Below are 25,098 nucleotides of genomic sequence, written 5' to 3'. Positions count from 1 at the left end.
GTAGTAGTTGATTTTTGGTGGGGCATAGCTTTGATTTTTCTCTTTCCCCTTTTTAATTACTTACTTTCTGGTTTGGGTGGGAAATTACCTTTCTGATGTCTCCCTGCAGCTGAAATCAGACAGTATGTGGTGCCTTTAAGAGGAGGAAAATTGCTATTTTTGTTAAATCTCTGCTAGTATATGCTTCTTCATTCACTGGATTTTCCTTCAGCATAGGCTTATGTTGAACCTGTTGTTTTGTTTTTGCTTATTCCTTGTTGTGTTTGTGCAACTGACTTTTTAAATTTAGTAAAGTACAGACAGTAGACTTCCTATTTAAAAAAAAAAAAAAAGGAAGCATATTTGCCGGTCACCTCTCAGATTTTAATATTAATGTAGGTCAGAATTTAATGCTGTACATCAATGTTTTTTTAATAGTTGTGTGTGTCTGTCTTAAATGGATATCTAAAACATATATAACAAGAGTTGTGTTTTGATACTGAAACGCTTTTGTCGTGTAAAAACATTGGCTGAGGAGTCCTTGTACATGTTAGTACAAATGATGGCATTATCTAGGAATGGATTATCTTTTCCCCAGTTGCGTCCTCATGCCAGCTGTGTCATTGTATTGTAGTGAATACTTGTGATTATCTCTAGCGATAAATTTGTAACTTGGTGCCTGACCTAGAGCTGAAAGCTCCATGCCCATCTTTCTTGGAATGTCGGTAACTGATTGTCAGCTGTCTTTATTATGAGGTTTCAAGGCTTTGGTATTAATAAGCAGAAGCTTTGGCTGCAGATCAATGAATAAACAAAGAGTTATTGTATTCAGTAGCTTTAGGAGTTTGAGGGCAAGCCTGCTTGAGAGTGTTGAGTTCATGTTGTTTTGTTACAGGCGCAAATGATGTAGCATTAGTTGTTGGGATGCGCCGTGGCTTATAGTCCCTTTAAATGGTAGCATTTGCTGTTGTCAGCCAAACCAACGCTTCTTTCATTTTTTTTGTTTAAAGAAACAAAAAAGCACACTTTCATTTGAAGAGTAGTTATATCTCATGTGAATACTCTTGTCTTGTAGTGAATTGCTCTGTCTGCCTTGTATAAGACCTCTACCGTCACATGTGAATCCCACTGTGACCTTTGTAAAGTGTCTCGCACTCCTCCCTGCCTCGAGAGTTCAGTGGTGGGGTTCTTTGTGGCATCTTTAAATGGATAAGTTATATTTTGGGACTGTGACCAGTGTTGTTCATATTCATAAATGTCTTTCAAATAAAGGTTTTGGTGTTAGAAGTGAAACATTAATTGATAACTTGTTACGTATGCATTATGTATACTATTATCACGAATGTCCCAAAAGGAAGAGCCGATACATCTTGGTCAGACTGCTGCTCAAGTTATTCCGGTGTACACCCTGCCTCAGATCTGAGCAGAGATAAGATATCTGGGAAAACACTGGTTAAATGATGAGAGAAGATGGTAGTGTTTTTTTCTCTCACTTTAGAAAAGGTAAAATTGAATCTCCAGGTACTTCAGGGTGAGGTGATTTATTTGATTGTTTTGGCTAGGAGGAGAGCAGAAGTGGTGGTGATACTGAGTTTACATGTGGGTATAGAATATTAATTTTTCCACTTCTGCTTGTAGCAGAAATGCCGAGCTATGTATTCTTTTACACAAAACATTGAAAAAAGCAGCAGGTAACAGAAGAAGGTTGTCAGTTACTACTTGTAGGCAGTATAGGCTTTTCTGTGTCCTATCTTAATGGTTGGACTGTCAATCTAAAGACTGGGAATGAAACCTTGGCCCTATTGAAATCATTAGCAAACCTTCTGTTTGGTGTTTTAATGCACTCACAAGGCACATAATAGGCAAGGACTCTGAAGAAATGCTCTGTTCTTGCAAAGCCTGATAGTACCTGTGCAAATGAATCTGATACTGACACAAGATAGGCTCTATAATGAAGGCGTTATAAATTATAATATTACTGTGGACTGAAGCAAAGAACAAGACTGAGGTATTTTGAGGAACTGCAGATCTGTGCAAAGTTTAAATGAAATGCAGCAAGTTGAAGAGGAGGTGCAGAATCAGAAGCAAAAGGCAGAATCCATTCAGGCTTGCTTGGCGGAATATGGCAGTAAAAAATAGCATTAGCAAACACTATGTAAATTGGTAAAAAGGTAATATGTATATTGGGAGTAAAACAGCACTAGAGAAAAATTGGACCCTTTGTAAAGGAAGGGAAGGGAAACGAATAGTGATGACTGCAGTGATGCTAAAATAAAATTTAAAAAGTAATTAAGACTTTGCAATACAGCATGTAGTAGAATTAAGTTAAGGCATGGAAGATGTGAAAATATATACCTCATCCATTCATAGTCATACATGCCTACTTGGTTTTAGAAGAATGTGCTGCAGTTAAAGCAATGCTGTCATTTTTGGTAAACGTTAGAGGACAAGTGTGGAGGGGTTGGTTGTTGAACCCTACAACAAGGAGAGGTTGATGCTTGTCAAAATCATCCTGTCACCCAAAACTTGTCTTTGAAAACTGTTGTAACCAATGTTAAAGAAAGTATTTGAACTTAATAAATGTTAAAGGAACCTTCAGATAAAATAATAATACGTATTTCTCAACTAACAACTCCTTCTAAATAAGTTTTCAAAATGTCATGGATGAAGGCTACTCTTGCTATAAAAATGAAATTTGCAGTTTAAAAGAATGCTAAAGCTGAAAACTGTACATGTGTTAAAGTTGGAAGAAGTTATAATTAAATTTTTACTTCTACTGTATGGGACACAGTATTTGATGAGCAGCCGTTTTTTCTTTCTGTTCAGTGTATGGCTCCAGGTCTTTCTCACTGTACGCTGTTCTGAAGACAAAATTTGTTCTTTTGTTAGGGAGTTTTCAATGGTATTGATCATGGTCATATTAAATTCTAAAATCACCTCTCTGGTGAGGAGGTGGGTTTTTTTGTTTGTTTGGATTTTTTTTAATTTTTACAGATGGGAAACTGAGGCATTGCTGTAGAAAGTTTGGGTGACCTGTTTATGATGGCTGTAGGTTAAATTTTCTGAAACATACAGCTTCTGAAAACACCTTCAAAGCACATCTCTCATCAAATTCAAAAGTAGTTGCAGTTGTAGATATGCAGCATTTCCTGCAATTTAAATCCCATGATTTCAAGTCAGGAAGTGAGGGATGCATTAAATTGGTAAATTTTGGAAATTTTTTGTTGTAGTGAAAAACTGTGGCAGATGCAGGGGTAGACTCCAGTTCCACCTGAGCAGCATACAGCTACCTTAATGGTAATACCATCCATCTTCTGTTTCGTTCACTACCCATGTGGTAAGTGGAGCATTTGGTCCTATAGCACACAACAGCCCCATCATGGCGATGCTGTCGACTGATCCCTGGAGCAGGCCCATTCACTGCCTGTGAGGACAGGTGTGACCATGTATTTAAAGACTGGTAAGAGTCATATCTGTGAAGGAGACCTATAATGTTGCAAGGGCAAACTTAATTCCAACAGCTCTTAACTTCTGCAATAGTAATGTTTCTTAAACCTGGGGAAGAGCTAGGTATTTGGTGTTGGTTTACCTTGCAGAAATATGTTGACAGCCACTGAGTCACCGGTAGATGTCTTTACCTTTACTGCACTGCATAGACAGTTGGGATCTCATCTGAAGGGAGTCAGGAATAGCAGTGGTGAGTTGCCACCCTCTATAGGGACTGGCCAGTGCATGGGATGAGATATGCTTCCTCACTGGGTCTGTCTTCTCCAACCCTAAAGATAATCAGAGGACTCTACTGTTTGTTGTTTCCCCTGGATCTTGGAGGGAAGAGGGAACAGGCAGTGCTGACATCTAGGGTGGGTCCCTCTGGGTTGTCCCAGTAATTTGCCTAGGGATATTTACTGCTCTCTCAGGCTAGCCCTCTCATGTTCAGCATCTCCAGTCCTTGATCCTGAGGCCTGACTGGCAGTGTCCACAGGTATTTCTGAGTGTGCCCAGGTCCCTCGTTACCCATACCCCGTGACCACAGCCCCCTCAGTTTCAGCAGTGTGTGGGTCACCTACCGCTCCCGGTGACTGGAGTTACAGCAGTGTCTCTGGCTCTTTATCCCTCCACCTTTCTGATGTGGAGGGATGTCACCTGAGGGAGAGAGGAGCAGCTCTTCTGGAGAGGACAAGGAGAAGCGAAGAGACAGCAGGCTGGTGAGAAGAAGGGAAGGAAGGGAGGATGAAGTGGCAGTGAGGGGTCAGTCCCCTAACACGTGCACACCCCCCACACCCACACCCACAAAACCCCTCCACCACTTGGAGGTCACCAGTCCAGAGGACAGAGACTCTTTGGCCTGTATCCATGTCACCTCCTGACTGTGTTTCCTCATCTTCCCTTCAACTCTTCTGCCTCAATTCTGTCTCCACGGCTTTTTAAAACCCATTGTCCCTCTTTCTTTGTCTGGGAAATTCGAGGCCGCCTCCGTACACCTTGTGACTCCTCTGATGAAGTGCCGCTCCTGCGCTCCCGTTTCTTCCTCGCGTGCTCCTCGCGGTCTGGTGACGTTCGGGTGCTCTCTGTCCACAGGGGCACACGCCTCGCCTTTCCCGAACGTCCAATGTCACCATGGCAAATTAAAATTCTCTGCCCCAAAGCGTGGTATTGAAGAGGTATTTTTAAGTGTTTTATGTAAGAACATAAACGATGTATTTTTCTGTGACCTCATTCTAAGACATAGTTGAACTGTTTCTGCTGAATTTTCCAGAGAATTTCAGCCTCAGGCATACATATGGCCTGGAAAATTTCAACCTAAATGGTTGAAGTTTGGCAAAGTTTATATGCACCTGAAAGTAGTATTAATAATGGAAAGTGTCAGACTGTTTTAACTGTGTAGCTATCTGCATTGTTTATAATTATATTTAAGTATTGGATGCGGAACAGAAAATGTTACACTCAAAATTAATAAAAATTGAGTTTGAGTAAAGGTTGTTATTGGAGTTGAGACCTGGAGATAATACCCTGAAGCAGAAGACAGTGGCGATGAACAGTGCTGTTGGGCTTCATGAGAATCTTGTGAAGGAAACTCAAGATTTGCTTTGAACAAGGATTTATATTTGAGAAGATGAATATGACAGGTGATGCACAGAATGAACATTAAAACACAGAAATAAACATAGATAAAACATCTTGGTCTGTAGGAGGAAATTTAAGTTGTTCCCTGGGACCCTATGAGAAGGAATCTCTAGTTCATCTGCTGAACCTTTGTGTTGTTTTTAGTTAAGTGTGGTAAGAGTGCATGATGGCCTAAAAAACCCCCCCAAAACCCATTAAAAATATGAGATTGTTGTTATGGGTCAGGTGGCCTGAAGTGGTTGGGGAACCACTGATTTTGAAAAGTATGAAATATAAATAGTAAATTACCCAGGGACATTTAGTGGTGAAAAATAGAAACTTCTAATCTGGCCACAAAGAAGCCAAATAATAAAGGGAAAATTGCTGAGTAATACTAACCCAAAATTAGAAGTGAATGTGCAGTTGGCTGTGGTGGCAAAAAAGGGCAGTCCTCTTCTGAAGTGAATGGAGGTGTTGTGTGAGGAGGAAGAGGCTATCATTTCCACCTCATCAGGTGTAGTGTGTCCACATTCGGAATACTTTATTTGGCTTGGGTGACATGTCTGGCAAATTGGTATTGGTACGGGTGGGGAGAGCCAGTGAAAAAATGAGAAGTTTTGAGGTTTTTTTACTTGCAGGAAGGAAAGAGTAAGAACAACATATGATAGTTCATTAAGCATTGACTGCTTTGGAGTGTGCATAGTTTGTGTGTATAGGGGGGGGAAAAAGCCACAATATGTTAATAGTACAAACAGCAATAATGAGAGGAAACAGGAATGGGAGGGTGGAAATGTAATTTATTGTCATACTGTTACTTCAGAATATAATAGCCAGAAAGGACTTGTAGAAGCTGTGTTATGGAGGAGGCTTTAAAATGAAACTGGTCAACAGTACACTGTAGGAAAACATGTACAAAATGTGATACAGGAAGGAATCCTGCTCCTGGCAGTGGGGTGGGCTGGCTGAATGAATAGGTCTCTTTACTTGCGGGAGGGGGGTGGGGTGGGGATAAGTCCCTTTCATGAAGACGAGTTTGTGATAGGCTTTTTAAAAGCTTTTTTTTCCCCCCTTTCTTCCATGAATATAACTGGCACTCGGGAATTAAAAAATGGATGTCATATTAACAATACAGTGCTGCACTTGACAAAGTATGATATTTTTTCTGGTTCAGTTAGTCCTCAGTAATAAAACATGAGAGTAATACCACACAATGGTTGACACCTGTCCTGAAACTGTTACAGTGCTTGGTAAGTGCTGCCAAAAAGTCTAAAAATAAAACTTCCCTCCCTTGCCTCCCCTCCCCCTCCATCAGTGATTGCAGTTTGGATTTTCTGAGGTCTATTAAGGAGGCAAATAAACTTTCACCTAAAATGTGAGTTATGACTTGCCTTTTGATCTGGAAACTTATTAATGCACACAATAGCAATATGAAAGCACTGAAATATAGCTTTGTGTGCATTGCACTCTTTGGAAAATTTCTTTCCACTTTCACTTTTTTCAAGGTAAGAAAATAGATGTTTTGTCAAGTGGCTTGTCCAGTACTTGTGCCTTTCTTGATAGACACAGTTTTATTTATGTTTAAACATTGAAGTCAGTGATGCTAATCAGTTTACAACAGTATACTTGATTATTTCTTAAGCTGAAATTTATTGGGCAGTTTTTTTCCTTTTTCTGTAGGTAGGAGACAACCTGAAGTTTGAGTGCAATTTTTTTTATTTTTTTTTTAAATGCAATGGAAGTCCCAAACTCACCATTCAAAAACTCATCTAATTAATATGAGAACCAGAGTATGGTACTTGCCCCGTTTGTATGTCAAGTCAGTATTTGACGTATAAAGCACTGAGAAAACACGTGTACAGTTTGCCTGTGGTAAGCGTGACTATTCTGACCTTTTTGCTTCCATATCTTAAAGTATTTCTTTGTTTGTGTTTAACAACAGGGCAGTCCAATGGATCCAATGGTCATGAAGAGACCTCAGTTGTATGGCATGGGCAATAACCCTCACTCTCAGACGCAGCAGAGCAGCCCCTACCCAGGGCAGTCCTACGGCCCTCCTGGCCCCCAGCGCTATCCCGTGGGAATGCAGGGCCGAGCCCCGGCAGCCATGGGAGGAATGCAGTATCCACAGCAACAGGTTTGTGGAGGATTTTTCTGTGTTGCTTTGGCTTCCCTTCTCTTCCCTTCTGACACTGTGGTAATACAGAGGGTGCAAGGAAAAAAAAAAACAAAAAAACAACCAAACCAAAAACATCAGAAATTGTTATTTCTCGTGCAGAAGAAGGGTGAAGGACTGTTTTAAAAGTAAATATATTTTGTTGGCAGCGTGAATGTTTTCTGAAACCCCATACAGTCAGAAAAGAGTTTAGTTTGTTGCTGGTATCTTTTTGGAGAGAGAAGTATGTCAAAAGCCATTGGTTTTCTTTTTTTTTCCAGTTGACATCATTTAGACTTGTATATTTTTTTGGTTGCTTTGTTGTTTTGTTTTGTGTTTTTTTTTTTTTTAAATTCTCTTTTTCTCTGGCTTAGTTACCGTTAAATGTAAGATGAAAACCTAGAGCTGACATCAGTGCCACAAGACTAGTGTTGTCCAGTGCATGCACAAGTATTACATATTTATATCAGCTGTTTGTTTTTGTGGTGGTTTGTTGTTTTTTCTTCCCCCCTCTCTCTCCTTTTGGTAGGAGCATGTAGCTTTTCCTATTTTTTTTTTTCCCTTTACCAACTCTTTAAAGTCAGGATTATTATTTTTTCTTTTTTATATCAGAGGACACAGAAATGTAAGAATCTCCTTTTATCTATTTGGATTTCACTGTTGATGGTGGCCTCTTCTTCCCTTTTCCTACCCTTTTAAAGAAGGTCAATTCCAACCTTCATACCATATACTAAGGAAGATACAGTGGTTTTCTAGAGGGGGTGGATAAACCGAGGTTACTGAGAACTTGTGTTTTACTAATTTGTTTGGTTTGTTGTTTTTTTTAATTAGGAATGTGAGTGTAGGCAATGGGAGCTCTATACTTTGTTGTGAGCACAACAGAGTAATAGCTTGATCATTAATGGGAAAGAACATTTGTTTTGTGCACCTGACCAGTTGCAGATTAGCTTTTTTAATGTAATTTATTGTTACAAACAGACAATAAAAGAAAATTTTGGACTACTTGGCAGATGGGTGCCTGGCTAATTCTTGTTACCACCCATCCACCAGGAGAGGATATTAATCAGGTGGTTAATTAAATAATAGTTTCAAATATAGTAGTTGGGTAAATAGTACCATTATCAACAGTCTTCATTTTTATTCTTTTCTGTTGTTTAATAGATGCTTACTTGTAAGGAAGAGACCGTTCAGTTTGGAAATATCGAACAATGTATTTGGTTGCTACATTCAGACAGCAAAGCATTTTGTCAGTCGTAAAAGGAGGAGAAATTGAAAAAAGGAGGCTTTATTTTTCTCTGTGTGGCTGTAGCCAAAATGAAGTTATTAAAACATATTTTTAATTTTAAAATGAGTTATTCTGTGTTATGTGGAGATGAGTGTTGAATTTTCACTTCATTTGCTAATTGCTTGATAATTGTAAATTACCCGTCAGCAGGCAGTGACCTGGCACAGTGATTGGCTGCCGGCCCTATCTGTCTTCTCACAGCATTAATATAATTGGCTGAGCAGCAGCACAGTTCTGAGCACTAATGCTCTTTGGGGAAAAAGTGAGAGGATAATTATGACATTGAATTTTTATTGAACGGACATCACCACCTAGGCATGATTTTGTTTTGGACAGCCTCCAAAGCTTCGTGTGTTTGGTTTGTGAACCTCTAATGATCTGAATCCAGTTCTTTTCATATTGCTCATATATTACCACCTTTCTACAAAGGATTAAAATGCAGGAATGCAGGTTTGTAAATTGAATTGCCAACTTACCAGCTGAGTGGTAAGTTGTCTTTGGCACAGGATGCCACAGTTTGATTCCTGGCTGGATTTTTACTCCTGTGACATGAATATTAACAAGCATAGCTAGGCTCTCCTTATTTAAAATTGGCTGTGTAGCATGTACCTACTTCTAGATATAATATATAGAAATAAATAATATTGCTAGAAGTTTCAGAAGATGAATCTTAGTACTTTCTGGAAATTGGAGTCCTTTACAGTGTCACATTGAATTTTATCAAAAGTGCAGGGCACTTCCGAAAACCTGATTGGTTAAAAAATACTGGGCCTTAAACATATACAGTGCTCAGATTTAAGTATTGTGCAGAGAGAGCATTGGGTAGGTGGATTATGAGGGTGGAAGTGCCACACTGTAGGAAGAGTGGGAAACATCAATGGGAGAGTTTGTTCTTATTTGAAATTATAGTCTGCTGTTGCCCAAAGATAGCCGAAGGTGTCAGTTCTGTTTCCTTGGATGAAATGAGCAGGCTTTTTGTTAGACTGTGAAGATTTTTGAATTTTGAAGAAGACCTTGAAATGTTAAGTCTGGCTCTTTGTCAGCAAGTGTTGTGGCTTGAGGTTAGAACTATGGGACTTGACAGATTTTAACTTGCAGGCTCTGCTGCAGGATGCTGCAAATGAAGAAATAAAGATGAAAAACAACACCCTAAAGATCCAGCTAAAATTAATGGAAATGGTAGAAATGAAGATAATTGCCTAGATGTAGGTAGCTGGTATGTGTCATATTGCAGCAGAGAGTAGTGTGTTCCAGCCTGCAGCCCAGAGGTGGAAGAGCTTGCTTGTAGGAAGGGAGGCCTCTGGCATAAGCAGTGAAAGATTAAAGAGGATAAAAAAGATGGAATGTTATCAGGTGCAGTCATTCTACGTATCTGCAGCATGGGTGTCAAGCCTAGCCTGCTAACCTGTTGAAAAAGTGATATCTACGTAATGCTGCATATATTCTCTTACAACTGCTGTTTGGTCTAGGCATGCTTGATACCAGACAAGAAAGTGCAAATAAAACCCCAGATTTTCTTAACATTCTGTGTGGAAATCGCAGAATGTTGAAGAGAGTACGGAAAGTATGGGTTATGTTCTGTGACATGGCTGCAAAGGATGCTGTGAAGAGAGAAACCAGACCTCCTAAGCATTTTAACTTAGAACTCATCTCTCATGTGTTACAATGATGAGCCCCAGAACAAAACACTAAGCCTTATGTAAAGGGCAAAATTTGAAATGCAGACAATCTTTTTGTGTTACTAATATAACTAAAGATAAAGGGATTGAGATATATAGCAGGCATGTAGGAAAGAAAGGTAAAACTGTGATGAAGCTAATGGTAATCTGAGGTTTTCTCTTTCTTCTCCAACGCTTGACAACAGAGATCCAGATTTATCATGTGAAGAGTTGCGACAAAATGCTAAGCAATTTGAAGAATGCTGCAGCATTTTGTCAAATTTTAAGGGCACGTCCAGTTAACTCAGTGTGAGTTAAACATATAAAGCATTTGGACTGATTTGGGTAAATTTGTCTTAATGGGTTAGGAGATTAAAAATCAAATTATTCTGCACCTGTATGAAAGGGGCAGTAATAAGAAAGGAAGGTGTTACTAAAAGACTCATATACTTAATTTATAGGGTTGCACTTGACAGTTTATGTCCCTTTTGTCAGTAGGCATAAATATGTATGGTGAATGAATTACTTACAAAGAGATTTTTATGTTGTCAGGAAACTTTTGGGGTTTTGTCTCTCTCCTGTCCTCTTTCAGTGGGAGGGGAGGGGAAAGAGGCAAGGGAAAGGTGGGAGCAAGATGACCTGTTTATATGTTGTCAGCTTTCAACATGATTGAAACAAAAGTTGCAACAAGGCCAGTGTTTGCATCCCAAGGTTTTAAAATGCTGGTCTTGCATGTAAATCTTAATACTGCTATCTCATCATCTCATGTACTCTTTCCTGGTTTGCATAGGATAAATGTAATTTTAGAGTTATTAGCACTCCTTACCCAGGACTTCAGGCAGATCGCAGTATGTATGTAAAAACAGAAAGCAGGACAACGTACTTTCAGGTTTAACTTCCAGTTTCTAATCTCTTAGATGTTTCTTGGAATTACGAAGTGATGATGTCAAAATTGAAAATCCTAACATCCAGGGATACTTAGCACCTGCAAACTTCAGGCTTGATTTTGCATTACATTTCACTATAGTGTGAGTAATAAGATCTGATTATAAAGACAATAATTTCTTTTTCATTTAACTTCCCCCACCCCCCACCCCCACCCCTTTTGGACCTCAAGCAAGCAAGTGATGATGCCCTGATCAGTTTCTGGCTTTGATTCGATTGCCCTGTCAAAGTGTTTCTGTGCTTTAGTGCTGTGTGTTGTAGGAAAGCCTTCTGCTACTTTGTAAAAATATTTTTGCTAAAACTAGAAATACCTCAGAGTACCTATTAAAAGAAGGTGTGGTGTTTTTTTTTTTTTTTCCCTAGGATGGTGTTACTTTTTCATGTTAATAGCATGTAATACTTTAGTTTGTGCTGAATTCCATTAAGCTTAAAAATCAGTTCCTTGAAATAAATACCCATGTATACCCTAATAACCCAGGTTTTGGAAGTTTTCGGCAAAGTCTGAAGGCTTGGATTTATGAATATGTTTGAAAGAATTGAATGGTGTGATGTGCCTGTTTAATCAGATGATCATTGCCTAATTGATTTTTTTAGGATGCATTAAAATGCCTTGTGTACTTGATGGACTGGAACAACAACTTATTGTGTAAATAGGATTGTGTTGCTATAATGCATGGTAAATTCTTTATGAAAGATAGGTGCGTGGATATGTACAATAGCTGTTCCTAATAGCTGTTTAAAATGGAGTTTTTCAGTACTTTTTCATTTCAGTACTGAGCATGCAGTTGTCTTAATGCCTTGAGCCTGCTTGCAGCAAGTCAGTTATGAGGCTTGAGCCTCAGTCTATCCTTTCTGCCTTTTTCGCTATAGAAAAATTATAAGATGAAAGGGTGCTAATCACTTGTCCCTTTAACATTTTTTACATTCTTGATTTGCAAATTAAAAAATAAATATTCAGAGAAACTTTTTTCCCTTTTTTTAATGTACAGATTATTTTGAGGCTCAAGGAAAATATGCTGCGCTTTTTTCTTTGGGTTTTTTTTTTGGAGTCTTATGTGGCAGGTTTCAACTAGGAGTAACTTTTTTTTAAAGGGGCAGAGAAGTTGTAAAACCTCTGGGAATGTGCAGCAAAGATTTATTGTAATGGAAACTGCAAGTCAACCAGAACTATAGCAGCACCAATGTGATTACCTCATTTAGGAAAGGGTTTACAATGCTCGTATTGGGTAATGTCCCGGATTGGAAATGTCAAATTTACGCCAAGGAAATCAATTGGCTGCTGGCTTGGCAGGTGGAGTTTTAAAGCTAGCAAACACCAATGTGTTTACTACTGGGTGGCTGGTTTTGTGCGTGTTACCTTCTGAAATCATTTTAATTCTAGAAGATTGAAGTATGCCAAGAAAGTGAGGCTTACTGTCATGTTTTGCTCTGAACCATTAACTTAAAATGTGGTGCATTCATACAGCAAATACTAGTCGAGTGATAACGTTTGTTGTCTTCTGTGTGTATAATTGCCCTCACCAGCTAGAGAATATTGAATAGATTGCAGGTTTTTGTGGTCTTAAGCAGCTTTTAGCACAGTTGATGTTGGTATTGGTTAAGGGAGCAGACACAGAAAATAAGCAGTGTTTTCATTTCTTAGCTTATTTATTTTGCAAGAACAGAGAATGAATCAATATGATTGAATCTCAAAAACAACCAGCAGAGGACAAAACATCGAGATGTGTTGCTTTTTCAAAAAGATTGATAGACGCACTTCATATGCACACATAAAAAGGGATTGTGAAGCTTTGATCAGCGTGTGCTTCAGAAGTATGTTTTTCCAGATTTTTGTTTGATTTACCTTGCGTTTCTGGGGGGGGGGGGTATTTTTCTTTTGTTTGGAGGGTGTGTGTGTGTTTTATTTGGGGTTTTTGTTTGTATTGTTTATTGTTTTGCTTTTTTTCCTGGGCATTTATTTGGACCTCTCACTAGTATATTATGGACCTTCTTAGTAATTCCTGGAAAGCAGAAAGGTTGAAACTCTTAAAGATGAATCTTTTCCCAGTTTCCTCTTCTATTAAAAACATGTAAATACTTTGAATTAAAATAATTCCACAGTAAAATTTTATTTGAATGATTTATCTGCCATCCTGTTGAACTGCTGTAAACTTCCAGCAAAAAAAAGCTCAATAAAGTAAGTAGAAGAAATACTTCCTGGAGAGGGTAAAGTTTGAATCCTTCCTCTTATGAATCAGAAAAAGGGATGAGAAGTCACAGCTATTTGTCTTCCTTGTAAGGTCATCTTTAAGAATGGATCTTTTGATACCCAAGTGTTAATAATTGCAAAAAAAGTTGCTGCTCTTTGTCATGTAAAGAAATGGAATTTTTTAAACTTCAGATTTGGGAAAATGCTAAATACTGTGCTTGTGTAGACTGTAGGAAAACGTTTAGCGTGGTTCTTTCTTTTGGGTATACTAAGCCTCATTGACTAAATTGAAAAAAAGGCTGCTACTTTAGTTCATGGCAGGATAAGGCTTTATGTTGTATTGTCTCCTTTAGAATTATCCCTTGTATTGAGTGTAATTCACTCTATAGAGGGAGGTGAGCACAGATTACAGATAATCACAGAATCAAATTTGACATAAGTTTGGGGTCTTTATGGTAGCTTAGCTCTTCATCTTAATGCTGGTCATCTGAGATTGTTTACCGAAGAAAATCCCTAAAGTAGCAGAATTGCATTATTATGGTAAATAGAAACATTTCAGTAGCCTCTATCATTTCTTTGAAACTGTGCGGAAAAAATGTAGGTTGAAAAGGAAAAAGAGCTGATCCTTCAGCTGGTGAGAGAAAGCTTGGAAATGAGGCAGGGTCGACATTTTTATCTGTTCAATTACCATGTACTGATGTTCAGTAAATGCTAGTTTTTTACATCCATCCTGGAGTAAATGTCAGTCTACATTTGTATAGAAAGTGCGTAAGAATCATCAACATACTATACCAAATAAAATGTATCTTTGTTACTGGTAAATGATTGTGCTTCAGTTGGAATATTTAATAGCTGTAATCACATTTGTTATTCTGCTTGGGAAGTGGGGGCATGAGAGGAAAACATGCAAACCCTATGTGTTGGTGTTCTGAAAAAGGTTGCTGTTAAGGAAGCAGCAGTTACCTTGTTGTTGCGAACTTGGTTTGCTAGCAGGATTAGCTGTCAGTCTACACTGGAGTTAGGCAGGAAATAGATTTGGGTGATCAGAAGTGGAGAACAGAGGCCTGTTTGCTTCACTAGGAAGATACAAAATCATTTACTTACAAACAGCTCATTTTACATGGCAGCAGGAGACATGAGTTTATTTACATTTGAAGTAAAATAAGCATTTTGCTTTAAGAAAAGGCTGCTGCATTAGTCTATTCAACAGCTGCCATATGATGACTGTGCCAGGAGGGTTTTAAAGTATAGGTAAAGAATAATGAACTGTTACTCCTAATATTATAGTCAGTTTTCTGTTAAACAGTAGTTTTCTGTTAATAATATTCATCAAAGAATAATCTGAAGTGACATCCAGACCCATCATGCACATGCACGTTAAGATTTTTGTAACCATACTTTCTGTAATGTCCCTGGGGGCCAACTCGGCATTTTTTTGGAAGTCTTGGTATACCCAGTTTCTCGGAAGATACTATCAATTGTCTGTAAATTTGAACTTATTCAGAGGAAGCAAGGGAGGAAATTGAGTTTGCTTTTTTTAAAAAAGGGAGTGTGTCTCCCACAGCTGAAAATAGGGCTGAAGATAAGGATGTGAAACCTGCCTGAAATCAGTGGGAAATTTGCTGTGACTTTAGTGGAGCTACAATTTCACTTGGGGGCCACATTGTTGAGGTTGGGTGACTTTAGTTGATAGCAGCATAGGCAGAATCAGCCCTCTAAGTCAATTGAAGAGAATCTCAGAATGAGACAGGTCAGTACACTTAAGTTTGGTGACACTGGGACAGAGTCAGGTAGCTTTCTTCTTGGAACAATAGTCCTTTCAAGAAATATCTGATGTTTCAGTAGCTCAAGATTAGACTCCTGTTGCTACTAGCAGCTCTTTGGTTTTTTTTTTAAAACTAAGATTTGTGTTAGATTTAGCTTCAGCAAAACTTAAGTAAAAATTAGCTTTACAGTAGCATACTAAGTACTGCAAAAAATCAAAAGCATTTTCCACACCTTTTTATGTAGTCAGTGTTAAATGACATGGGTCCCATGCAGTATAATAAAAGCTTGCTCAGCGACCTGCTTCAGTTTTGTATGTTTTATCACCTAAAACATTAAGACTTTGTGGGAGCAGATGAGTTATAAAATCTTTAAAAACCCCCAAATCTTCAATATGTTTAAGACTATTAACATTCTTTATAGGTCATTTTTTCTAAAACTCATGTTTGTTTATATATTGCATTGCTCCTTATAACTATACTAACTGGGCGCATATAAAGATCCTGATGTAAATACTTGAAGCGTTTGGTGTGTTGTTGTTTTTCAAGATGGATGAAAGAAAGATTTAAGAACTTAAGGAATAAATTAAAGCTACAGCTCGTTTAATTTTTGTAGGCTTTTATTCTTCTGCTACCTTGTGTGACCCTGTTTTTGGGTGCTTCTCTGGTACTTGTACTTATTCATTGCTTTGCCTAAAATTAGAACAAATGTGTTGAATGCTTGTATCCTTGCTGATAAGTATTTGATCTCTGAATCTTACAATGTCTTTTGGGGGTGGGGAAGAGGAGGAAGGAGAAAATCAGTGTCTGTTTTTTTTCTTTGTACACTCCATCCTTTTCCTCCTCTTCTGAACACTGTTTCTTAGGAATGCTTTTGTATTTGTGTGTTAAGAACAAGGCACGTAACAGGTAATAAACAGTTTATTGACTGGACAATATTAGAAAGCATATTTGAATCTTATATTCAACTGCACCTGTCAAAAGTGAGTGGATTTGTCTTTGGTATATACTTCAAAGGGACAAATTACACTTGCTGTTAGTTTGTTTCGCAGAACAGTGATGAAGAGATTTCTGCGTATTTCTTGGCAAACTGTAATACAACTTGTCATTTGAGAAGAGAGTCCAATCAAAATAAACAAGGTTTATGTAGCCACTTAGGGAAGATGTTGTTTTAATTATAGAAGTAACATTAGTTATCTTGAGTCTATGTACGTATGTGTGTTTCACAGGCCATGTTGGCAAATACATGTTTTACAGGACAGGTTAGCGCAGCCCCCTTGTTCTTTTCACAGGATTGTCTCTCTCAGTTCGAACTGTTTCGTGCTGTCCATGTGGTGCTCAGTAAAAACAAACATGTACGAGTTGGTGCAAAGAGCAGATAGAGCCTGTGCATGGAGGAAGCAGGCAGGGCTGCTCAGCACAGACCTCTGCTCGGAGCTCCTCCTGCCCCTTCCGAGTAACGCCGCTGCTCACCTCTACTGTCCCTCCCAACTCTCCCAGCTGGCAGTGCTGAAAAACTGGCACGTGCTTTGACTCTTCTGCCATACTGGAGGACAGATGCAAACTGACTGGTTTGTGTTTTTTTCATTGGTTTCATTTTATTGCCGGTTGGCAAAGCTGAAGAAAATCGGAGGCCAAGGTATCCCCCTGCAGATTTGGGAAGTGTGTACTTAATAGATTTATGGCCCTTTTACATTTGGAAAGTTGTTCTAGGGAAGAAACTATTATTTCTAAAATGAACCTTCAGTTCTGCGGAAAATGATACTTTAGACCTTGCGTTAACCAAGGAAAAAATTGTACCTGATGTTGGAGAGCAGGCGGGTGGGTTTTCAGTCCTCCAAGTGATGCTGTGAGAAGACCCATGTATCCTTCTCAAATTGAAGATTGTTTTATGACCTCAGTAAATTTGTAGTCTTGAAGCAAGTAGTGAGGAGTAGATTCAGTAAATGCCAAGACTGTGTAGGTACTTCGCCTTTCTTCTTTTATTTCATACATTACAAGAAAAATAATGTTTTCTAATATTGCTTTAGGCCTGTAACGCAGGGGTTACAAGAGGAGCATAACCACAAAACGTAATTGAAGAATATCCAGGAACAGATCAGATATACTTTGGGTGTAGGCTTTTCTTTCTTCTTTCTCTCTCGTGTTCTGTCATCCCATTTTTGTCTTTCACATGTAGAACTGACTAAAAATATGTTCCTATTCTTGGTGTGCATTAAGATCCTGTATAGCAGAATAAAAACCTGACTAAATATCAGAACCCTGTGTACGTGTGAGTTGCTGTGTTTTTACTGGAGTTGCTTTAGACTCGCTTGCAGGCACTCTGAAACTTCTGCTTTCTGTAAAGCTAGTTTAAAAAAAAATAAAAATTTTTTTAGCCCAGAGGATAAAATTAGTTATTGTAATGAAACCTGGTTGTAAGGCAGTTGTTTATAAGGATGTGGAAAGATGCATGCTGCATGTAGTGTTCTGCTCAGTGGAGAAAACATGTTTTTACTTGAAAAGTATTTTTTATACATGGACCCGATCGCATGTATTCCATTTCCAGCCGTAAGCAGGAATGACTGTGTCCTGAATCCTTTCAGGTAATAAATTTAAGTGTCCTCAAGATTTTTATAAATATTTGCTGAAAGAAAGGACAACACACTTTGGCACTTGTTTATCCTGTAGTAATGAAATGCTGCAAACTATAGCTTTTTTTATTGCATTGTGTTTTTGTTTGGTACTTTTTACTGTCTCAGAGATGCAAAATTTCACAAATTATTTGGCATTTTCAGTACCATCTCTGAAAAAGGGGGCTGCAAAGTCTTAAATAACAGTTCGGTAAAAAGGCATGGAAAGGAGCCTGGGACTAGTAGAGGAGCAGTATCAGCAGTGCTAGCACTGATTGTACAAGGAATGATCATGTACTTCCTGCGTGTCAATAGAAATGCAGGAGAGCACCTTTCTTGACACAGGGGTTGCTGAAACATCAGTGCTGTCTTTTTTTTGTAATACCCCTGTGGATGTTTTTGCACAAAGTGGTATCTGTCAGAGCTTGAAATATTCTTGCACAGTTCCCTTTGAACAGGTAGCACAGGACAAGTTCTAGCACATAGCTGCTTGACATGGGGCCGCCTACCGTGGGGAAGGAATGCCTTGCTTACATCTGAGTTGATGAGCTAAGAACTTTGCCAGTCATTTTGCCGATTACATACTGGGCTGTAAATAATTACTGAACTTCCATTTTGAATCACAGCTTTTTTCTTTTTTTTTCTTTTTTTCTTTTTTTTTTCTCCCCCATTGAAGGGAGACAATAGCAGTGGGAAATACTGAGGATGCTGTAACAGTTTGTGATTAGCCTGGAGATATTTTTAGAGTGAATCTAACATAAATCTGCACCTTTTTATTGCTACGCTGTCTTTGGTTTTGGAATGCAATATTTGCTCTTCTTGTATTGCTTTCAGTAGTACTGTTCATCTAGTAATGCACGTGGTGTGGAGTATGTTGTATTACAATTGAAAACAAATATTGTGAATGGCTTACCTAAAGGATGCAATAAGAATACTAAGACTTAATATATTCCTTAAAGAGATGCCTTTTCTTTGTTATTTTCATACACTTGGCAAGAGATTTTAGCTGATATTTGAACAGTGGTTGAAAAAAGCGTAGTCTTGTTTTCACGCACTTGCTGGAGTTCTTTATCTACGCTGTTAACATCTTGTTTTGGAAGTGGAGATATTCAGACACTGGAATGTGATATGCTGTGAAAATCCCAATTGTGCTGAAAAAGGCAGAATGAATTGGGCGATAGGGCCCCTTGAAAGGATGTGAATTCACTTTTGTCCCATAATTTTTCCTGCGGTTGAAGGCAGTGTAAGTGCTTATTGGAGCAAGCAACATACAACAGTATATTTGTGTGCAGATGCCTTGAGGGATTTTTCTTGTCTTTTTTTCCTTAGGATTCCCTGTCTTGGGGCAACTTTCTCTGTTTAGCTGCAGGTGAAATGAGCCTTGCAAATGTATTTGTCAGCTGAGGCAGAGGTGTACATCTTTGCCCTTATCGCTACGTTAATATTGCTAGTTAAACTATTTGCTTATGGAAAAGTAAGTGAATAATGGAAGCCTGAAACCTTGCTCTGGATAGAGCTGCTCTGGATGCTTGGTCAGTCTTTGTTTGTCCTCCCTTCTGGGTGGGGAAACTGTATTGCTGGGGGGCTCCCTTTGAAACCCTCTTTGTGTTCAGGAAGGCCACCACTAGCCATTAGCTCTGCTGTTGGTTCATATGATGTTTAGTGAAATTTGCCTGAGGTTGCGCTATTGATGTCAATTTTGCTCTTACGGCTGCAGTTTTCAACTGGAGGCACAGGAGGCTTCCCATTCAGTGGGGAGCGCTGCCTTCGCAGGCAGTGGGAGAGGCTGCCAGCCCTTCCTACGGCGACCTGTCACTTCGTGGGGTTAGAGGAAAACTGCAGTGGTTATGAGCTGGTCTGTCTCAAAGGTCTCCCGTCTGCTTGTGAGACAGTAGAGGTAAACTTAGTGCTGTGGAAAAGTCTCGACCTGTATTACAAAAAGTACATCTTGATGCAGCAGTCATTTGGATGGAGGTATGTTTTGATAACTGTTGAGAAAAAGAGTTACCATGTGAAAATAAGTGTGCACATGCAAATCTTAAAAATAATGTTGGTTATCATTCTCCTGAATGAAGCTGGTGACGGTATGTGACTGACCACTGCGGTTTAGTGTCTTTGCCTGCACTTGACTCTTTGTCATACCTTTGGATACCCTGCACTACCACTAATTTAGAATATGATACTTCTTGAAACCATACTGCACATGGAAGCAGCATGGCTTCTTTTCTTCTGATATAGAACAAAATGACAGACTATCTCAGAAATTTCAAGGTAGCAGAAATAAGTGGAGTAAATCCATGCTGTGGGATTGGAGGACTTTGGAGCTATGATGCTTGAATTACTCCACTGGCCAGAAAATACATCTTGACAGGCTTTTTCTGACCTAAAGAAAGGAAGGTATGGCTCATACTCTTGAGGCTGCTGAGACTCCCAGAAAATGATGACCAAGGGACATTTCCAAGTCCCAGAACTTTCCATGAGATAGAAGAAAACCCACCTTTTCCATTTAGTGCAAGAAACCCAGCACCCCCCTCTTCCCCTTCCTCTGTCCCCCAGCCACGTTCAGCTGTCCTGTCAGTCAGCTTTGGTGGAAGAATTCACATCAGTAAGGTAGGGTTTTGATGCTAGTTGCCAGGAGGCAGAAGCTTTTTAAAAGCCTCTTTATCCAGTTGATGTGATCAAAAAGCCTTCCTTCCTGATAAGCAGGACAGAAACAAAGATCCTGGAAGGGACCCACTGGTAGGGTGAATAATTCAGTGTAGAAAGCTGTTGGGGTTTTGGAGAAGCTGGTTATTGTCTGTGAAGGGAAGGGAGCGTGTTCTTTGGCTGGGCTCCCTCTAGTAGCCAGAGAAGCGATTTGCTGGGGTTCACTTTGGCTTGGGTGGGTGGAAGAGCTCTGAGCCGGGGCAGTGGGGGTAAGATTACAGGAATACGTAAGCACACGTTGAAATTTGAATCATGGTTTTGTGAACAGAAGTGATCAACGTACCCAGACATGACAGGAGGGAGAAAGAAAACCCCCAAACCTATTTAATTGCCTACACTCTAATGCCGGCAGCCAGGGTAATAAACAAGAGGAGCTGAAATTTCTCATTTACGATTATAAACTTCATGTACTTGGTATTACTTGAAATCTAGTGGGAAGGTTCACAGGATTGGAATGTTAAAATAAATGGCTATAACCTATTTAGAGAGAATTGAATGGGTAGAAGGGGAGGGAAAGTGGTACTCTATATCAAGAGCAGTATTATGTATTTCTGAATCACTGAGTACTCAAAAGCAAATGATCTTAAATGCTTCTGAGTTACTGTCCTGGCAGAGAAGGCAGGAGATGAGGGTACTAGCTAGTACCCGCTAGATACCACTGACATAAAGTAGAAGCAGGATGATGAGCCCTTTAAGAATGTTATTTGCACCGAGGAGGGGGTGGGGGGAACAGGAACTGAACACCTTCTGCTGCCAGTATTGAAACCCATATGAATTTCTGTTAAAAACTGTGTGTGTAAATGCAGGAGACAAATTGTCTGGAAAAGCATTGTATCTGACGCTTGAGTAATTCAGAGGCAGAAGAAGAACTGGTCACAGAAGTAAATTAGTGTTTTTAAGTTATAAGGACCATAGCTTGATTTAACTAAGTTGTATGCAGAAAGAATTGAGCTCAAATAAGCAACAACATAAAATCTATAACCATGGATGCATATAGACTGATAGATAGATATATTGTGTACGCATACAAACGTGTCACTTTCAGAGGGACAGCAACACACAGATGGGAATGGTCATAAGCTAAATGGGTTTGGAGGAATTTTTTTCTACAGATGATGCTTGGAAATGGCTTTAAGGTTTTTTACTAAGTGAATAATTGAGGAAAAACTTAATTCTCTCCTGCTGTTTCTGTCTTCAGCATATCTGTCAGAATTTTAGAACTAGAAGCTTCTTGAAGCTATTTCTTGTTTTGTATAATAAGGATCTTTTGAATGTGGATCAAGTTTATTTTGAAGTGGTTTCTTTAACTAATGAAGACCTGTTTTAAAAGGAGTCAAATTCCTTCAACTATAAATGACCACTAATTGTGAATTAAAAAAATGATCTGGTAAGAAAGAAATGTTCTGTTTACCATTTTTCTAATGTAATAAGCATGTTAAATTTAGGAGCTGAAAAAATACTTGTCTAAGTACATAATTGCTTAAATAAGTGTGTGTGGACATTTAAATACATTTTTCTGGCTAGCAAAAAGACTTGCCAAGCGTAGTGCAAAAGCTAGAGCTAATAATAAGACAAAGTAGAATTGTTACCCATCAGTGAGACTAAACCTTTCTTTAAAATAATAACAAAAAAAAATGCAAGACAAGATTAAAATATATTACTCGTACCAGGTTTTCCTGCTTGCCAATTTAAATGAAGATAAGACCAGACTCATATACAATAGTTTGATTTGAATAAATCCACTGTAATCTAGGAACTAAAATGCAGGTCTCACTTACGGGATATCGCTTTCTTCTGGTAAAGCAGTGACAGAGAAAGCTTTGAAGGTCATGGTAGATAATCAGTTGAGTGCAAGTTCCTTGTGCAATCCTGCAGTTTAAAAGCATTAATATGATATTTGGCTGAGTAAAAGAAAGTGATACTGGAAAACTGAATCTGGTTTTTGGTCCCTCAAAATGGCTAGTGGAGATGGAGCTCAGATAAGAATTAGGATGGCTGCAGTGAACTGGAGAATGTGGTCCACGTTGTGGAATGTGGAATGGTAAGAATTCCCAAGAACTGAATAACCTTTTAGGTTAAAAGGAGGTGATGCAGGTCTCTTGGCCTGAATCTGTATATAACTGAATATGTGGAACAGGAATGTCAAAGAATAATTTTTCAGTTCAATGTGCAGGTATACAGCATGGGCTATACTGTCACAGACAAGGAAGGCACATTGACTGGAGAACTGTGGCCACATGTGGATGACACGTAAGGCTTGCAGTCTCCTTCATGTGTTGCAGAAAATCTTCAAACAATCAAAATAACCCTAAAAGATCTGAAAACTAACTTGGTCTTCAAAGTATAGAGTGACATGAATGTGAAATCACTTTCCTTCTGCATTATTGCAATCAGAATATTTGTTTTTCTTTCTCTAGTGAATCTCATGTTCCAAGAATGTGGTCAATTTATTAAACCTGTAGTACATTGTTATGCCTTCAGAAACTAGGAACTTTAATTACTAAAAATAATGTAATGTTCTTAATCTTGCAAAAGTGAGTGCTTTTTTGTGGGGACGGGTTCTTTACGCCTGAGATGTTTGCCATCAGGCAAGTTAATTTAAGATGCATGTAGAAGGTATGAAAACGCCTTCTGGAGATGGAAGGCATTCTTACTTCTTCTAAAACACCCCAGGTAAACGGTAAGAGTTCAGAAGACACAGAAATGCTATTTTGCGTCTCGCTTGGAATCATGAGCAGGGTAATACCTGCATCCTCCAGAAAAAACTTAACTTTCGAGACAGCAACAAGCTGGGAGGCCGGTCTGTGGGCTGCTGTGGTCTCCGCAGCATGGGCAAGTGTGGTTGCACTAAGCAACCATAGCTTGTGGGGGGGACTTCTGAACAGGATGGGGTACACACAGGTTTTTCTCTTGAATTTGACTTGGTCCAGTTCCGTAAAGCCCATTTAAACTGTGAAGCTCTTTTTTTTTTTTTTTTTTTTTTTTTTTTTAGCTGTTCTTTTTTTCTTTCCCAAATGTGTCCCACGGAAGATCATTGAGAATTTCTCCAAGGAGGGAGGTCAGGCATGGACTTGTAGGTTTTACGGCGTTTGCATGAGGCACTTCTGGAGAATGATTTTTGCATTTTGTGTGTTGGTTAGCCATCTGTTTTGATGCTCACTATTTGTTGTGAAATCAAAAATGTACAAATAAAGAAAAACTTACCTTACCAAATTTCTATGCAAGAATGTGTGCAAGTGTGTGCGTACTAAACACTCCTCTGTATCTGTTATTCTCTGTCTTGGTGTGCTTTGGCAGTAAGGGTCTTAATACTGTTAGAGTAACAGCTTACTTTCCAAAATTGACCACAAGGAAGCAAGTTAAACAAATTCATAAAACTATACAGTAGATTAAACTGACTTAATCATATCAATTTAGTGTAGTTCTATTAATAGCTAATAAATGGCTTTATATTTTTTTAATGCCTGGGAGCCGTGTTACAATATACTCAAGTTATTATTTCAAATAATAACCTCTAGTTCTTCTAGACAATGAATAGACAGTTATTACTAGTTTTTATATAAAATATAACTCTTCACTTTAGAACTTTCTGGGGTATTTTGGAGAATAAATTAAACTTAATACACAATTTGTAACAATTTTATATGTAAGTTTTGCTTTTAATAGTTCAGTCTTTCAGATTTCTGTAAACCTAATAAAAACGTAACTGTAGTTATATATTTATGATAATTTCATTTTTGTGTGCTTTTAGTAATGCATGTATACTACATACTAATGAGCAAATGAGATAACACATTAGAGTTGGAATATAGAAAGAGTCCTGGTAATTAGGATGCTTGGGTACAAGTTTTGACTCTGCTGCTGAACTGTCATGCTAATTTATTATAAAATGCATGATACTTGCAAATAAATGATAAAATACCTACCTGGTGCTGCATATTCAGTAGCACTTTATCCACATAATGTTTATTGAGCAGAAATCATGTTCTTGCAAAATAAGGAAGTGAAATCCAAGTTTTAAATGTGCTGGAGTTCTAGCATGCTTTGAACAAATATGCTCTTACACATCAGGTGGAAACACTTGCGCTGTAGACACAGCAATTAATTGCTTTTATCTTGGCACTTAATTTGACACCCCCCACCCCCGTTAATACAGTCTTGTCTTGAAATCCTTTCAGTCTCAGTTGATGTCAGGTCAAAATGTGCCTTGTTGCCGTCATGAGAAACTGCCCCCCCTCCAGCACCAGGATTCTAGATTTGTTTTCAGAGTAGCTGGCATTTGCTGTATTGTATGTGAGTTCACACTTAAGACATTAGTGTCGTAGGAGAAGGTCTGGAGATGAGCTGGCGAGGCCTTTAAAAACGAGGATGAGCAGGGGAAGCAGAAACCAAGAGACATACAGAAGGGACGATATGGCCAATGCAGACAGTCCAGAAGATGTCAGCAGGAGCGTAGGACAGTGGGGTAACAAAACTGGTGTGACCACACCAGAGAGGAGCATTGCAGTGACTGTGACATGAACTGACAAGGGTGTGGATGGGATACGTAGCTATGCAGGCAGAGGAAATTGTTAATTTTAGGTGCTGTTGCTCTGGATGAAGCATCAGGGCTTTGGAATAATTAACGTCAGGATTATTGAGGTAAGAGTGCTCGCTGGTTTGTTTAGGCACAATTAATTTTACTTTTTTTTTTTTCCACTATTTACT

General features: G+C 38.7%; 1 protein-coding gene across 8 annotated transcripts in view; it reads left to right on the top strand.

The window, feature by feature from the left end:
* Positions 1-25,098, top strand: part of ARID1B (AT-rich interaction domain 1B) — a 336,792-nt gene that overhangs the window by 26,296 nt on the left and 285,398 nt on the right. For all 8 annotated transcript variants that reach the window (XM_075035934.1, XM_075035940.1, XM_075035938.1 and 5 more), the window contains exon 2: positions 7,022-7,216. In XM_075035934.1, coding sequence (XP_074892035.1) covers positions 7,022-7,216 — 195 coding nt within the window. The remainder of the gene's footprint in view (positions 1-7,021; positions 7,217-25,098) is intronic.

Source organism: Buteo buteo, chromosome 9 (assembly GCF_964188355.1).
Source record: "Buteo buteo chromosome 9, bButBut1.hap1.1, whole genome shotgun sequence".
In the NCBI taxonomy this organism is placed as follows: Eukaryota; Metazoa; Chordata; class Aves; order Accipitriformes; family Accipitridae; genus Buteo; species Buteo buteo.
The sequence above is the reverse complement of the archived record's forward strand: the minus strand, read 5'-3'. Positions and strand labels throughout refer to the sequence as shown.